This window comes from Salmo salar, chromosome 12 (genome assembly GCF_965601325.2).
Source record: "Salmo salar chromosome 12, fSalSal1, whole genome shotgun sequence".
NCBI lineage: Eukaryota > Metazoa > Chordata > Actinopteri > Salmoniformes > Salmonidae > Salmo > Salmo salar.
In genome coordinates this window covers 64,899,351-64,915,111 of record NC_138302.1, presented here as the reverse complement: position 1 = coordinate 64,915,111, position 15,761 = coordinate 64,899,351, and the positions used below count along the sequence as shown (strand labels likewise).

The 15,761-nt window shown below is 42.0% G+C and overlaps 1 protein-coding gene across 1 annotated transcript in view; it reads left to right on the top strand.

The window, feature by feature from the left end:
- The window catches only part of esyt1b (extended synaptotagmin-like protein 1b), a 41,083-nt gene that overhangs the window by 23,764 nt on the left and 1,558 nt on the right, over positions 1–15,761 (top strand). Inside the window, exons 29-51 of the mRNA XM_082959229.1 lie at positions 7,475–7,557; positions 7,772–7,820; positions 7,957–8,046; positions 8,158–8,253; positions 8,444–8,515; positions 8,599–8,685; positions 10,298–10,444; positions 10,752–10,885; positions 11,275–11,410; positions 11,603–11,709; positions 11,841–11,982; positions 12,162–12,338; positions 12,666–12,748; positions 13,071–13,119; positions 13,320–13,409; positions 13,644–13,730; positions 13,958–14,029; positions 14,111–14,197; positions 14,364–14,510; positions 14,642–14,778; positions 15,055–15,186; positions 15,294–15,396; positions 15,647–15,696. Of these exons, the coding sequence (XP_082815355.1) occupies positions 7,475–7,557; positions 7,772–7,820; positions 7,957–8,046; positions 8,158–8,253; positions 8,444–8,515; positions 8,599–8,685; positions 10,298–10,444; positions 10,752–10,885; positions 11,275–11,410; positions 11,603–11,709; positions 11,841–11,982; positions 12,162–12,338; positions 12,666–12,748; positions 13,071–13,119; positions 13,320–13,409; positions 13,644–13,730; positions 13,958–14,029; positions 14,111–14,197; positions 14,364–14,510; positions 14,642–14,778; positions 15,055–15,186; positions 15,294–15,396; positions 15,647–15,696 (2,357 nt within the window). The remainder of the gene's footprint in view (positions 1–7,474; positions 7,558–7,771; positions 7,821–7,956; positions 8,047–8,157; positions 8,254–8,443; positions 8,516–8,598; positions 8,686–10,297; positions 10,445–10,751; positions 10,886–11,274; positions 11,411–11,602; positions 11,710–11,840; positions 11,983–12,161; positions 12,339–12,665; positions 12,749–13,070; positions 13,120–13,319; positions 13,410–13,643; positions 13,731–13,957; positions 14,030–14,110; positions 14,198–14,363; positions 14,511–14,641; positions 14,779–15,054; positions 15,187–15,293; positions 15,397–15,646; positions 15,697–15,761) is intronic.

Genomic DNA, 15,761 nt, shown 5'->3' with positions numbered 1-15,761 from the left:
AAACAACAGTCCAAACCCCATGTCTCTACCATACAGTGCGTTCGGAAAGTATTCAGACCTCTTGACTTTTTCTACATTTTGTAAGGTTACAGCCTTATTCTAAAATGTAAACTGAAATCACATTTACGTAAGTATTCAGACCCTTTACTCAGTACTATGTTGAAGCACCTTTGGTAGCGATTACAGCCTTGAGTCTTCTTGGGTATGACGCTACAAGCTTGGCGCACCTGTATTTGGGGAGTTTCTCCCGTTAATCTCTTCAGATCCTCTCAAGCTCTGTCAGGTTGGATGGGGAGCGTCGATGCACAGCTATTTCCAGGTCTCCAGAGATGTTAGATCGGGTTCAAGTCTGGGCTCTGGCTGGGCCACTCAAGGATATTCAGAGACTTATCCCGAAGTCAGTCCTGCATTGTCTTGGCTGTGTGCTTAGTGTAGTTCTCCTGTGGAATGGTGAACCTTCACCCCAGTCTGAGGTCTTGAGCGCTCTGGAGCAGGTTTTCATCAAGGATCTCTCTGTACTTTGCTCCGTTCATCTTTCCCTCGATCTTGACTAGTCTCCCAGTCTCTGCCACTGAAAAACATCACCACAGCATGATGCTGTCACCACCATGCTTCACCGTAAGGATGGCGCCAGGTTTCCTCCAGATGTGACACTTGGCATTCAGGCCAAAGAGTTAAATCTTGGTTTCATCAGACCAGAGAATCATGTTTCTCATGGTTTGAGAGTCCTTTAGGTGCCTTTTGGCAGGGCAGGGCAGCCAGCTGTAGGAAGAGTCTTGGTGGGGATGGCATCCCAGGTGGACTCCAATCAAGTTGTAGAAACATCTCAAGGATGATCAATGGAAACATGATGCACATGAGCTCAATTTCAAGTCTCATAGCAAAGGGTCTGAATTCTTATGTAAATAAGGTATTTGTGTTTAAAAAAAAAAATACATTTGCAAATGTAAATTTAAAAAAAATAAAAAAGGTTTTCGCTTTGTCATTATGGGGTATAGTGTGTAGATTGATGATGACATTTAAAAAAAATCCAGGATAAGGCTGTAACGTAACAAAATGTGGAAAAGTCAAGGGGTCTGAATACTTTCCGAATGCACTGTATGACATTACTTTTGGGATTCAAGCATGAAGCATCACCCATCAACTCACGTGGTTGCTATGACTTAAGCTCCACCCCTAAACCTGACCTGTATGGATCTCAGCCACGCCCACAAGCCCTCTGATTGGTCAAAGCCTTCTGAGCATTTTGAGACTAGCCAGGATCTATCTATTCAAACAGGGACCACAGAGCCTGCCTCATCCATATATCCATGAATCAACGAATGTCATTTTTTATTTTCTGCTGTCAGTTCAATTGCCTTTACAGTTCATAAAGGTTAAAACATTGTAAAATAAACAGCAATGTTCCCTCAAAACTACTTCCTCCAGGACTGCGGTGCAGGATATATGCCAATGCCGCGCAGAGACGCAAGAGATTGAATTGAACTGAATTCGCCCCATTAGTTTCACTATATATATCAATGTTTTTCCTGTGATCGAATCAACATTATCTCAGCCCCTTTTCAATGTAACAAAACAAATCTAACGAGTCTGTGATTTTGTTGTAGGCAGAGCCAGAGCGCAACGGAGTAGAATTCTTTTGTCGGGGGTAGCCCACGAGCAGTCTTTCAATCACCCGCGAGTGAATGCACTTTTCAGATCAGAGCGCAGAGCCGTGCGTGTGCACATTTGTTGATATTCTTTGCTAGTTGGCGAGTTATTAGCTCAGTTATAGAGAAGTATAGGTCAGCCATGGGGAGTTACTGCTTCCTACAAGCAACACAATCTCACACTCAATTCGTGCAAAAATATACACAAAAAGTATTTCAGCAGATTTTGTGATATGTACAAAAAGTATTTCAGCAGATTTGGTGTGTTTTCGTGTGGCTTAATTTGTGTGAAAAGACCCCAAAAATGGTGTGACTTTATTCGAAAAGACACACATTTTTGTGCGACTTCATTGATAGGAAAAAAACATTTGGTGGGGCCAACGAGTCAGCACTAGGATAGATTTTGGGCAATCATGTTCTACACTGCTTTTTTTTGTGTTCCACATTTATTTATATAAAAAACAAACGTGTTAACAACACAATATTGTTAATCAACCAGGTTGTCACCGAAATACATATAATATTATAGTTGCCTTACGTTTTAATTTTTTTGTATTTAATGCCAATGCTGTTTTTTATGCTTGTTTTCGCTTAATACTTTGGGATACTGGTACTATGTCGGATTTCATGAGGGTCGCCAGATTGGAGTAAAAAGGTATATTTGTCTGTGTTTTTTGTGGTATCGATGAAGGTATTTGATTTGGGAATGGGGATACATTTTCTTGATGGGAAATTAATTCATCAATAAATGTGGGGAAACAAAAGACCTGCAAAAAAAGATCTGGTTTAAATTCCCCTTGTGTACCTTCATGGTATTTTCAACTATAACGAGTCTGGACTATGATCAATTAAGCCATATCAATGCAGTTAAACAGGTTAATGTAAAAATAATGAATTATGTTGGCTTATACTTATGGCACTTCCAAGGCCGTTTCATGATGATTATTACGGTTGTGTCAATCTCACGTCTAGTTATGTGATCTAGTGGTGGGAAGCATTCTGTTTTTCAACATTTTGTTGGGTGTAATTACATTGATATAAGCTACAATGGGCGTGACGGATAGACGTAGTCACTACACGTGGGATAGAGCCTTACATCAACGTTGCATGAAGCTGAATGGAAAGTGCTATGCTCTGATCAGTTATTCAGAAGAAAATCCTCTGTGACTTGTATCATTATTACAAGGCTGTGAAACCCACATTGAACATAGCTTAGGTTTAGGGTATTTCATTCATTTCAGACTCCTACGCCACTATTCCCAACATCCTATACCCCATAGGTTGTAAATAAACCCTTTTTAAGGTGATATAACTTGTATCATTATTATAGGGCTGTGAAACCCATAGCCGAATGGCTTCAGACTGAGCATTTCTCACCATTTATTTACGTAGAGCAATTTCCGTTTAATAGCAGGTAGTGTCCATTTATTTACAGTAGTATGTTGATTAATTATTGCTTTCTTCAGTGGAAATACAGAATATGTATCAAAATGGCAACTATGCCAAAGCTAAATCAAGCAGAGACTTACGACTATTTAACCATGTTAATCATTACTGAAACATGCAAACTATAAACATTTTACCAGATAAAGATAATTAATACATGAATCTAGTTGGCTATAACATGAGTACAATCAAAGTGAGTGTGTCTATATTTTTGAAGTGTGTGTGTGTGTATAATTTCCCACCATAAAAATGTATTTCCATTCCCCAATCAAATACCTTCATCGATACCACAAAAACAAAACAAAAAAATCTGTATTTTTTTATCCAATCTGGCAATCCTCATAAAATTTGACATAGCTATGTATAAAATGCATTATGAAAGAAATGGTGTAATGTACACGAAAAAGTGGAGCCTTGTGTTAAATGCATTATGAAAAGAATTGTGTAATGTAGACTACATGAAATATGAAATGTGTTATGAAGAAAATTGTGTAGGCTTAATTAATAATAATGTATAGTATTTTGTAAAGTGGTTTCTTGCATCATATAACACAATACAATGCAATTTACAGTCACCTATTTGGCCCATGGTGTTACAGACTGAGTAAAAAATAATTAATTAATGTCAAGCCCTGGATAATGTAAAAACTTTTTTTAAAGTCTCATGCAATGTAAGCCTGCATTGAACACAACATATAGGCTACTGTAGGCTATATCATAGAAATCAAAAGCTATTTCCATGTGAACATTTTATGTGATTTGCCCCATTGGTTTTGTTGGTTGGCCTACATTATGCTCAAATAGCCACAATAGCCTGTTGCCTACTGTCTCAAACTGTAAGGGTACAGCATCAGTGTTTACTGTAAACGCGTGCCAGAAGTTTTACAAAATTCCACAATGATCAAGTTTCCGCTCACAAGACCGAAAATTTGCTCCGTGCCCCAAAGAATTAGAGGGAACATTGCTCTACAGTCTACCACACCTCTACAATTAAAAACTAGACAGTTCTGATAAAGATATGTCTACTCACCAACGCCCAGTCACCTTACTAACTGTCTATGCCAGTTTGTCACTACCAAAGTTCCCACATTCTAGTTATATAGGTTATATATTTTATGGTTTCCATGACCACATTCATAGAATTTAGAATGAAGTACCATTCTATCCATTCCACAACTACACTACATGACCAAAAATATGTGGATACCTCCTCGTTGAACATGTCATTCCAAAATCATGGGCATTCAAATCAAATCAAATGTATTTATATAGCCCTTCTTACATCAGCTGATATCTCAAAGTGCTGTACAGAAACCCAGCCTAAAACCCCAAACAGCAAGCAATGCAGGTGTAGAAGCACGGTGGCTAGGAAAAACTCCCTAGAAAGGCCAAAACCTAGGAAGAAACCTAGAGAGGAACCAAGCTATGAGGGGTGGCCAGTCCTCTTCTGGCTGTGCCGGGTGGAGATTATAACAGAACATGGCCAAGATGTTCAAATGTTCATAAATGACCAGCATGGTCAAATAATAATAATCACAGTGGTTGTCGAGGGTGCAACAATTCAGCACCTCAGGAGTAAATGTCAGTTGGCTTTTCATAGCCGATCATTCAGAGTATCTCTACCGCTCCTGCTGTCTCTAGAGAGTTGAAAACAGCAGGTCTGGGACAGGTAGCACGTCCAGTGAACAGGTCAGGGTTCCATAGCCGCAGGCAGAACAGTTGAAACTGGAGCAGCAGCACGGCCAGGTGGACTGGGGACAGCAAGGCGTCATCATGCCAGGTAGTCCTGAGGCATGGTCCTAGGGCTCAGGTCCCCCGAGAGAGAGAAAGAAAGAGAGAAAGAGAGAATTAGAGAGAGCATACTTAAATTCACACAGGACACTGGAGAAATACTCCAGATATAACAGACTGACCCTAGCCCCCCGACACATAAACTACTGCAGGATAAATACTGGAGGCTGAGACAGGAGGGTTCAGGAGACACTGTGGCCCCATCCGATGATACCCCCGGACAGGGCCAAACAGGCATATGGAATTGGTCCCCCCTTTGCTGCTATACCAGCCTACACTCTTCTGGGAAGGCTTTCCACTAGATGTTGGAACATAACTGTGGGGACTTGCTTCCATTCAGCCACAAGAGCATTAGTGAGGTCGGGCACTGATGTTGGGCGATTAGGCCTGGTGTTTCATGGGGTTGAGGTCAGGCCTCTGTGCAGGCCGGTCAAGTTCTTCCATACCGATCTCGACAAACCATTTCTGTATGGACCTCGCTTTGTGCACATTGTCATGCTGAAACAGGAAAGGGCCTTCCCCAAACTGTTGCCACAAAGTTGGAAGCACAGAATCTTATAGAATGTCATTGTATGCTGTAGCGTTAAGATTTCTCTTCACTGGAACTAAGGGGCCTAGCCAGAACCATGAAAAACAGCCCCAGACCATTATTCCTCCTTCACCAAACTTTACAGTTGGCACTATGCATTGGGGCAGGTATCGTTCTCCTGGCATCCGTCAAACCCAACTTCGTCCATCGTACTGCCAGATGGTGAAGCATGATTTGTCACTCCAGAGAACGCGTTTCCACTGCTCCAGAGTCCAATGGCGGCTAGCTTTACACTTCTCCAGCCAACGGCAAGCTTTACACCTCTCCAGCCAGAGGGATCCTCTGGGAGGAGAAGAGACACAGTCTGGTGCTAGTCACCATGACAGCCGTGAGTTGGGGAGGAGTGAGCACTTTGGGGCAAAGGTCAGGTCAGATGAAGTGAGGAAGAACAGATATCACTAAGGTTCTGTCTAGCAACAGAGATGCATTGGCTGTTCAGATGTGTAGGAGGAGACTCAGCATAGGTTAAATATCAGTGCTTGTGTGAATATGTCTTTGTCTGTTCAGCTGTTCCATCCTTTGGGAAGAATAAACTTGGTTTGAGCTTTCGTATGTGTCCGTGGAGTTCTTACTCTGATAATTAGAACCTAACATAATGAATCAAAAATCATTTGATTGGATATTGACTCAAACATGATTCTGGCAGTGCTAGAAGACCGTTTTGCCTTACCCTGTAATCTTCTGATTGAATAGGACCCCTGTTATTTTAATTAGGCCAAATGCTTACTACTGCTGTTGTGAAGGAATGCAACGTTTCAACTAAAGGTGTACTTTTGTCAATTACCTATGTTAGGTTCTAATTATCAGAGTAAGAACATGACGGACGCTATGAAAGCTTATACCAAGTTTATTCATCCCAGAGGGTCAATACAGCTGCTTCAGACTCAGACATGGTTACAGTAGTGGTGGTATATGTACCCCACTTTGGGTGGAGTCTCCTCCTTCTCGCTAAACATTGCATCTTTATTGCTAGGCAGGAAACTAAGTGATACGGGCAATAAACGGTTCCTTTTCCCTTAACGTGACCTGACCTGACCTCGACCCCCTCATCCACAGCTCTCTTCCCCCCTTATCAGTACTGCTACATGTGACCGTTTTCCCTGCACTCAGCCCCTCCCAAGCTTAACTGCACCCCTCATGTCTCTATTATAACTAATGATTAATAATAGTTAAAGCTCAGAAATCCAAACCCATCACCTAAGTAATGTGTGGTCATTTGTAGCAGTTATCCTCAGAGAATGGTCATACAAATAAGATGCCAATGTCTGTTTTCTCACTGAAAAAATGTAAGTTTTGCCTAAATACTAAAATAAAATGCAGGTACTTACCAACACCCTCCTTCACAGAACTGACTCCAAATCTGAGTAACTGTCTGTTAAATGGAATCTTTGACGTCATCCGCATTGCGATGTCATCATTTATGACCACTCTTAAAGGTGCTGAGCCCTGTGCGCAGTTGCATAAAACACCTTGAGTGAAAATGTTGCACAAAATCCCCCATAATTTAATCTCAAAATCATTGAAATGATTGAAAATAAACCATTTGTCACGTTTAAATATTTCCTGTGAATTATTATTTTTTTTTACACGTTTTTTCCAATTACCTTGACTGTTCTCTGAACAGAAAAGATATTTGCTTCAAGTAACTCCTAAGCAACCTGTATAGCGACTATAGAATTGACCCCAGCTCTGGCCAAGTGTAACCAACATTTTATTCTGACTGTAGTCAACCTTGTTTTCAACTTTAGCTCTCTGCAGCACTGTCTCTTCTTTCTCTATCTAATTGTGGTCTTTGTCTGTGGAAACCGTTTTCTATAACTCCATTTCATGAAATATATTGCTCTCTGATGAGTGGAAAGAGTGGAAATGCGTACTTTGTACACTTTACTGTAAAAATATTTGTATAAAGTATTTTACATTTTGTCTATCACTGACTGTCGTGCTCTATATGTGTGATTCCTCCCTATGGTTTTAACATTATTGTGATGTTTGTCCCCAGACTGTGATGGCACCACAGGCAGGTCAGGAGGTCCAGGTAGAGCTGTATGATAAAGACATGGACAAGGATGACTTCCTGGGCAGGTGAGAAACTGCTTTTGTGTCCCAAATGGCACTCTATTCCCTATATAGTACACTAGTTTTGACCAGAGGCCATAGGGCGCTGGTCTGGTACTCAGCCGATGTCCTGTAATGTTTTGTGACCCTGTTGTTGTCTTGGTTTGAAGCATCCTTTGTAGTTCCCTGTAAGTGTTTAGTTTAATTTTGGACTACATTGATGCTCAATTCTTTTGTACAGGTGTAACATCAGTATGAGAGACATCATACACTCCCAGTATACAGACCAGGTAAGGTTTACATGTCTCCTTCTTCTCTTGTACTAAATAATGTCTGTACTCTCTTACATTGGAACACTCATCTTCATATTGCATTACTTTTAGTTTCAGAACACTCTATCTGATGTGTGATTTGTGTCTGTTCCAGTGGTACACTCTGAATGAAGTGAAGTCAGGTCGTGTTCACCTGGTACTGGAGTGGGTACCAACAGTATCACAACCAGACAGACTGGATCAGGTCAGTTCTACTTCTCTCCTCTTCTCTTCTCTCCTCTCATTCTATTACTAGTTTTTAACCTTTTAACCACCTGTTTTGATGTGATTTAACTCTAACCTCCTCATGTTCTAGGTGCTGCAGCTGCAGTCTCTCCAGTCCTACCAGAACAAGGCTGTTCCCTCTACTGCTCTGCTCTTCGTCTACATGGATAGAGCCCACTCACTGCCTGTGAGTCACCTCAGACACTGAGCCACTTTGAACTTATGAACCCTGGCATTGGTTTGTTGCCATTGGGTCTGTTGTCTTTTGCAGCTGTAATATGGGTTAAGCACAGATGTTGCTTTTTTATTTTGTCTAGTGTCTCGCAATCATTTTTTGTTATGACTGTTGTATTGTTTGATCACTATGTTTTTTGTAGTTTAAGAAGAGTGGGAAGGAGCCAAAGGCTGGAGCTGAGCTAGTTCTGGGGAAGACAACCTACAGAACCAAGGTGAGATACAGTACATGTAGAGCTGGGATGTTTGACTTGTAACAGGATCTGCTGTGAAAGTAAACTTATTTGTCACTCTGAAGGTGTGTGATCGCACCAACTCCCCCCTGTGGGATGAGGCTTTCTACTTCCTGGTTCGTGACCCCAGAGAGGAGATACTCATAGTGAAGGTGAGAGTTCAGTCTGCTTCAGGATGGAGTTGCTAAACATGGATAATGTTTAATCTAAACATAATGTCACTCATTAGGGGTGTAACGGTACACATATTTGTACCGAACCGTTCGATAAAGGGACGTCGGTTCGGTCCGCACTGTGAACCCGAAGGAATAAATGTAAAAAATTATATTGACAAAATAAAAACACTAAGCCTATATACATTGCGTTTTAGGCCTATGCCTCTTGAGTAAATCTGAGCTGATAAAACATTTCAGGCTATTCCGTTAAAATAACTAGAGCCTATGTACACGTTGTAATCAAAATTCAAATCTTAATGGCCGCATTTCAAATTGTCCTTTTGTGAAGCGCAGCCAGGAACTAGTTCTGTATGATGGCGAGTGGTGGGATCGATAAACCAGAATTGGAGGATCCTTTTCTCATTTAAATCTCCAGTTTGGGAACATTTTGGATTCCCAGTAGATTACAACGGCGATGGACAGAGAGTTGTGGATAAAAGATTAACAGAATGTTGCCACGCTCAACGAGAATAGCTTATGCAGCTGCCAACAACTCAAATATGTTGACACATTTACACTGACATCACCCGAGTATACCGGAGCAAGATGGAAACGCAAAGAAACAACAACACAACATTGTCTCCCCTCTGCATTCAAGCAGCCCTTGGCAGCTGATTCTGACCTGGCCAAAGAAATTACAAGAACGATAGGTAGGCTATGTTTATATTTTTTTTACAGTCTTTGGTTTATAGCACCCCTTCTGTGTGGTTGAGAATAGGGGGTTTCAGCACCTCGTGAAAGTGCTCGAGCCACGTTACGAACTTCCCTCTTGCACCCATTTCAGCAAACAGGTAGTACCCGCTCTATACAAGCAAGCCAAAGCCGAAGTTTTCAATTAATTGGCCGATGCACCCTGTGTTACACTTACTTCACAGTGACAGCCTATCATATTACGCCATAGTGGGAGATGTACTGTGCTATAGACACGCCCCCTTTACGAGAGTCACAAGTGCGCATCTGGCACTAAAGGAGGTGCGTGTCATGGTGCGTTCGTAACCAAGTAGGAAGTGGGATTTTACCACATACAACTGGGAAAAATCCACTTGATTGGCCCTCCAACTTCTAAGTTAGTGGGAAACTCATCTATAATTCTGAGCACCCACTTCTCCTACATGGTGACCTCTGATGTAACCTACTAAGGAAATGCCTCTATAACACCATTTTCGGGAGTTAAATGCAACAACAAAACATTATTCATAAAAAGCCATCTATTATTGTGTTTTTTTTACTTTATAATTTGTTTTCAAGCCTAATAGCTGTACTCTTAGTTTATAGTTGACGTAGCTTGTTGGTTGTTAGCCAATTGTTCAAAATTTCCACCTCCCATAACGCCCAACATAACAATCCTGTCACAACAGTCAATCCTGGGAACATTGTGAATGCTGAACATTGTGAATGGCATTTAATTTCCCCGCTGTACCGAAACCAAACCAAACCATAACCCCACTGTAAACAGCTTGCACAGTCACTGCAATTCATCCACACAAATCTCCCATTCTACCTTTTTCTCTTTTCCTTTCTAATTCACTCTGTATTTATCTTTCTCTAGCTCTCCAGTGCTTGGGATCAGGCGATAGGTTCTCTGGTGGTACCAATCAGAGAACTGCTGTCAAAACCAGATCTGGTCCTGGATCAGTGGCTGAGTCTGGATGGAGCCTCGCCTGACAGTCAGATTCTACTGAGGGCTGAACTCAAGGTGAGACACACACACTCATACTCGCACTCACACACATCAACTATCAATGTGAGGAACAAAATGTGCCATATAGTACACAAAGTGCATGTATGTAATTTAGCAGACGCTCTTATCCAGAGCGACTTACACTAGTGAGTGCATATATTTTTGTACTGGTCCCCGTGGGAATTAAACCCACAACCCTGGCGTTGCAAGCGCCATGCTCTACCAACTGAGCCACATGGGACATGCTATGTACTTTACCTGCACCTAGCAGTCTAATCTTAAAGCTATTGGTAAGTAATTAGCTGCATGTTTTCGTTCACAGATCCTGAACTCAAAGATGACTGAGGGTGTTGGGCTACCACAAGGTCCAGAAACTATTACTCTTGGGAGATACAGTGAGGAGCAAGTTACTGCGACCAATGAGGAGAAACAACACAGGGAGGTGCCCTCTGAGGAGTGAGTTTTGTCTTGGCCCCTCCCCGTATTCAAATTGTTGAATTGTAATTATAAGTTTATTGCAAATGCAAATGTTTGCAGTGAAGGGTTTTCATGTGGCAAGGGAACAAAACATGAAGCGGACAAAATGTCCTGAAGAAAACAGTCCTAATGTTGGTAACAAGCAGCCTCATGTTGTCCCCCAGAATGACATGTTTTTTATTGCACACAATATGTTACATACAGCAGGTTTTTTAAAGGACCAAAGAGTTTAATCTGCTTTGTGTTTTCCTTTTTGCCACAGAAAATCAGGTATCGTATGTTTGTGATACTGGTATCGTGACAACCCTAATAAAGTGTATGTAAATGATAAAACCCTTCAACATGTGTGTCTCTGCGTGTATTCTCAGGTCTGTTGCCGTCTCCAGCCAACCCGCTGTCTCAGAACCTGAAGAAGAAGAGGTCTTTGAGGCCGCCAAAGAAGACCCCAGCCCTCCTGAGACACTCCCCACACACACCAGCCCTGATCCCAGCTTTGACACTGAGGTGAGATCCTGGATGTGGATGTCTGTATATGGGTTTCAAGATGCATTCTGTGGATGGAGTCAATGTGTTTTTATGTATTAAGAGTTTATGTATTAACAAGACAGATTCTAATTGATTTTGATATGAATTGCATGACCGACTACAACTTTATAGCTGCAGGTGAAAGTATTGACGTGTGTTTTTGACCGACAGATAGAGGAGCCAGAAGACAGTGATGTGGAGGAACCTATCATCATCACCCAACAGTCAGTCACAGCAGACACTGAGGAGCTCCAACCCTGGCAGAGGCCAACGGCAGGGTGAGCTCCATTCAACAACGCATGCAGAGAGCTTTTCATGTACTCTGACTCTGCATAGACTGTCTTCAGTGTGGTGAAGCAACTGTAAACATGCTGTGTGTGTGTTTGTGTTCCTGTGTGCGTATACTCAGGTCTGGTATAGAGGACATTGCCAGAGCTACAGTGTTTAGCCTTCCCTCTGTGTCTGTACCTGAGAAAGCTGAGGCCATGCCTGATGTCGTCCTTGAAACACTCCCTCCTCACACCACACCAAACCCCAGCTTTGGCACAGAGGTGGGTGCTTCACTGAAGGGACAACACAAATATATTGCTTAGACCAACATGATCCAAAATGTAAAGGATTAAACCAAAAATGTGTGAAAAAGACTTTATAATATTTCATATTTTGAGAAAACTAGGATGCCTTCAAAACGTACTTGAGTGTCACTGGGGTTATGTTGTTTGTCCTGTAGGGGGTGATGAGAATCCACCTATTGGAGGCCAAGGATCTGGTTGCCATGGATAAGCTGATGGGTGGCCTGAAGAAGGGCAAGAGTGACCCCTACGTCAAGATCAACATCGGAGGGGTCAAGTTTAAGAGTCATGTGATCAAGGAGAACCTCAACCCTACCTGGAACGAGATGTATGAGGTATGGAGGGAGTTGGAGTTTTTAGGAAAGCTAATCTCTCTAGGACAGGGTGTTGGACATTGTGCACATTTAAATGAGCAGTAAAATGTATTGTGTGGTGCTGTAAAAAGTAAAAGCTATACATTTTAGAGTTTAGAGTAGAGATTGTTTGTATGAGCTGCAGTGTCTCCACTTGTGGATCATTATGAAGGGTTTTGTCGTAAAAATGTATCTGAGACCAATAGAAGTTTATGACCTTTGTACATTTTCTTCCTTATTATCATGTAATAGTATTATTTATGTGTTAAGTTTTGTTGTTATTGATTTTCCCTGATGTGTGTTTCCCAGACTGTGCTGACCCCCCAGGCTAGAGAGGAGATCCAGGTAGAGCTGTATGATAAAGACATGGACTCTGATGACTTCCTGGGAAGGTGTGTTCTAACTGGGCAACTATACACTGTTTAATCAGTAACCTGTTATTGATACTCAAGGGATACGTCCCAAATGGCACCCTATTCCCTTTATAGTCCACTACTTTTGACCAGAGCCCTATCAGCCCTGGTCAAAAATAGTGCACCAAGTGAGGAAACAGTGCTATTTGGGGTGCACACAAGATACACTTTGGCCTTATGGTAGACAGCTTTGCAAAGTTTTTCTACTATTACGTATCAAACAGGTCTATATAAGAAGTCACAAGAATCTAATGCCATTTTGGACAGTTGCCAAAACTTTTTTGTTTTCTTTTGTGTGCAGGTTTATGATCAGGCTGAGTGATGTCATCAGGTCCCAGTACACAGACCAGGTGAGTCAGAGTCTTTATACAGGAAGTCAGGGCAGAGTTTGGAATTGATTTAATTCCTCTGTCCTGTGGCCCTTTTATCACTTGTAATATAAGTTTTGATTGTGAGGTTATTAATGTTGTCACAGTCTAGCTTTACATTCTACCTCTACTGATTGTGCTAGATTTGTACACAGTGTAATGCGTATATTTCTGTGTTCCAGTGGTACACTCTGAATGAAGTGAAGTCAGGTCGTGTACATCTGGTACTGGAGTGGGTACCTACAGTATCACAACCAGACAGACTGGATCAGGTCAGTCCCACTCCTTTCTCAGTTTCTTCTCTGTCTCTCATCTCCTATCTCCTTCACTATGATTTCAGTTCAGCAATCTCTTTCCTCCCCGTCCTATCAGTCACTCCAAGAAAGTCTTTCTATTTGCAGAAAGCAGTTGATTCACATTCCATAACTCCTGCTATGTGGCATAACAGAGCACAGCATTAGTATCACGAGATGTCTCAATGTAACTCTTTCCTCCCCAACCTCCAGGTGCTGCAGCTGCAGTCCTACCAGAACAAGGCTGTTCCCTCTACTGCTCTCCTCTTTGTCTATATGGACAGAGCCCACTCACTGCCTGTGAGTCACCTTTGACCTTTTACCTCTGATGGGATTCTGTTGTCATGATCTTGATGGCCTACTGTCATCTGATGTTTGTGATAAACTGTGATGCTTCACTTGGTTATTTTCTCTTGTGTTGTTTCATTGCTGATACATTATCTCACCATAATAGTCTTACATTATCAATTTTCCCTTATCAGTTATGTGACTAAGTGACCTAGAGTGACCTTTATCTGTGTTTCTAGTTAAAGAAGAGTGGGAAGGAGCCAAAGGCTGGAGCTGAGCTAGTTCTGGGGAAGACAACTTACAGAACCAAGGTGAGACTCAGCTTACAATATCACGCTTGTAATTTGTCTTAGATTGACCAACTAACATCTCTTTTCCCTATCTCTCTTAAGGTGTGTGATCGCACCCACTCCCCCCAGTGGGACGAGGCTTTCTACTTCCTGGTTCGTGACCCCAAAGAAGAGATGCTCATAGTGAAGGTGAGTGGTTGTTTGAGTATCATTGCAAGCATTTTTCTTTCTCTTGCGTTACTCATTTACAACAAAATACAATTTCTTTATTGTCGTTCATGTGGACATTCTGTTCAGGTCAGCAGCAGGTCAGAAACTTAAGGGTGTCTCCGTCTCTCTCCATCTCTACATGTAGCTCTCCAGTGCTTGGGATCAGGCGATGGGCTCTCTGGTGGTACCAATCAGAGAGCTGCTGTCAGAACCAGATCTGGTCCTGGATCAGTGGCTGCATCTGGATGGGGCCTCACCTGACAGTCAGATTCTATTGAGGGCTGAGCTTAAGGTGAAACACACACACACACACACACACACACACACACACACACACACACACACACACCACACACACACACACACTTCTGTATCCTCTTGTTTCTGTTGAAATGATTACTTACAAAATGTATCTTTCAACAGATTCTGGACTCTAAAATGGTGGAGTTGATAGGTCAAGGGACTCTGCCGTGCGCTGCAGGAAGCTGTGGGCAGGTGAAGCTGTCTCTTTCCTATGCCTCAAAGGAGAAGAAACTCACCATTGCAGTCCATGCCTGCAGGTCTGCATCTGAGTGTCTGCATCAACTCCATCTTTTCATACAGCAAGAGCAAAGTTTGTCATTGTCAGGTCACATAATGGTCTGCATACACTACTGCCCCCTACATATAGCCTAGCTTTGAACTCACTGCTAAAGAAAGGGTCCATTCATGTAACGATATCCCTATTATATATTTTCAACAAATTCCTCATACTGTACCTCTCTCTTACTTTACCATTTGACCAGACTGGTTTTTAAGGCCATGGATCATGTTATATGTTGTGTGTTTCTGTATAGGGATCTGGAGTCCTCCAGTAAGGATGGCCTAGACACCTACATCTCCCTCATGCTGCTGCCAGACAAAACCAAGGCCACCAAGAGGAAGACAAGTATCAAGAAGAGAGACCTGAACCCAGAATATAACGAAAGGTGTGAGATGTTATGTGTGTGTGTCTCACTGCCAACTGAGTCATTTGAACCTATCTGTGTTAAATGGCAGCAGAGTGTAAAAGTATTGTCCCTGCACCTCTGTGTAGGTTTGAATTTGATCTGTCTGTGGAGGAGGCCAGGCGCAGGCGTCTGAGTGTGTCGGTGAAGAACAGCTCAGCGTCCTTCAGGAGCAGCGATATCATTGGACAGGTCAGCCTGGGCTTGGATTACTGCATCTTCTTTTATGGCTATATTTTACTCATCATAATAAACTGTATCAGCTGGGTAGCTTTGGAGTAAACATGGGTGTCTGAACATTGTTTTTTCTTTCTCACCTGGTGCAAATGATGACTCATGCTTCTGTTCCACCCATGAAATATCATGTTAGTATTATGCAAATGGCACTTGTTTTGAATGCTGTGTATAGTAATATTTGTTCTTACCACATTTCTTCTTTCAGGTGCACATAGAGCTTGCTCAGATTGACCTGGCCTCTGGTGTCACAGAATGGTGAGTAGTAGCCATAAAACAGGTAGTAATTGACTAATTGATTGATTACGCTAACAAAGGTCTGT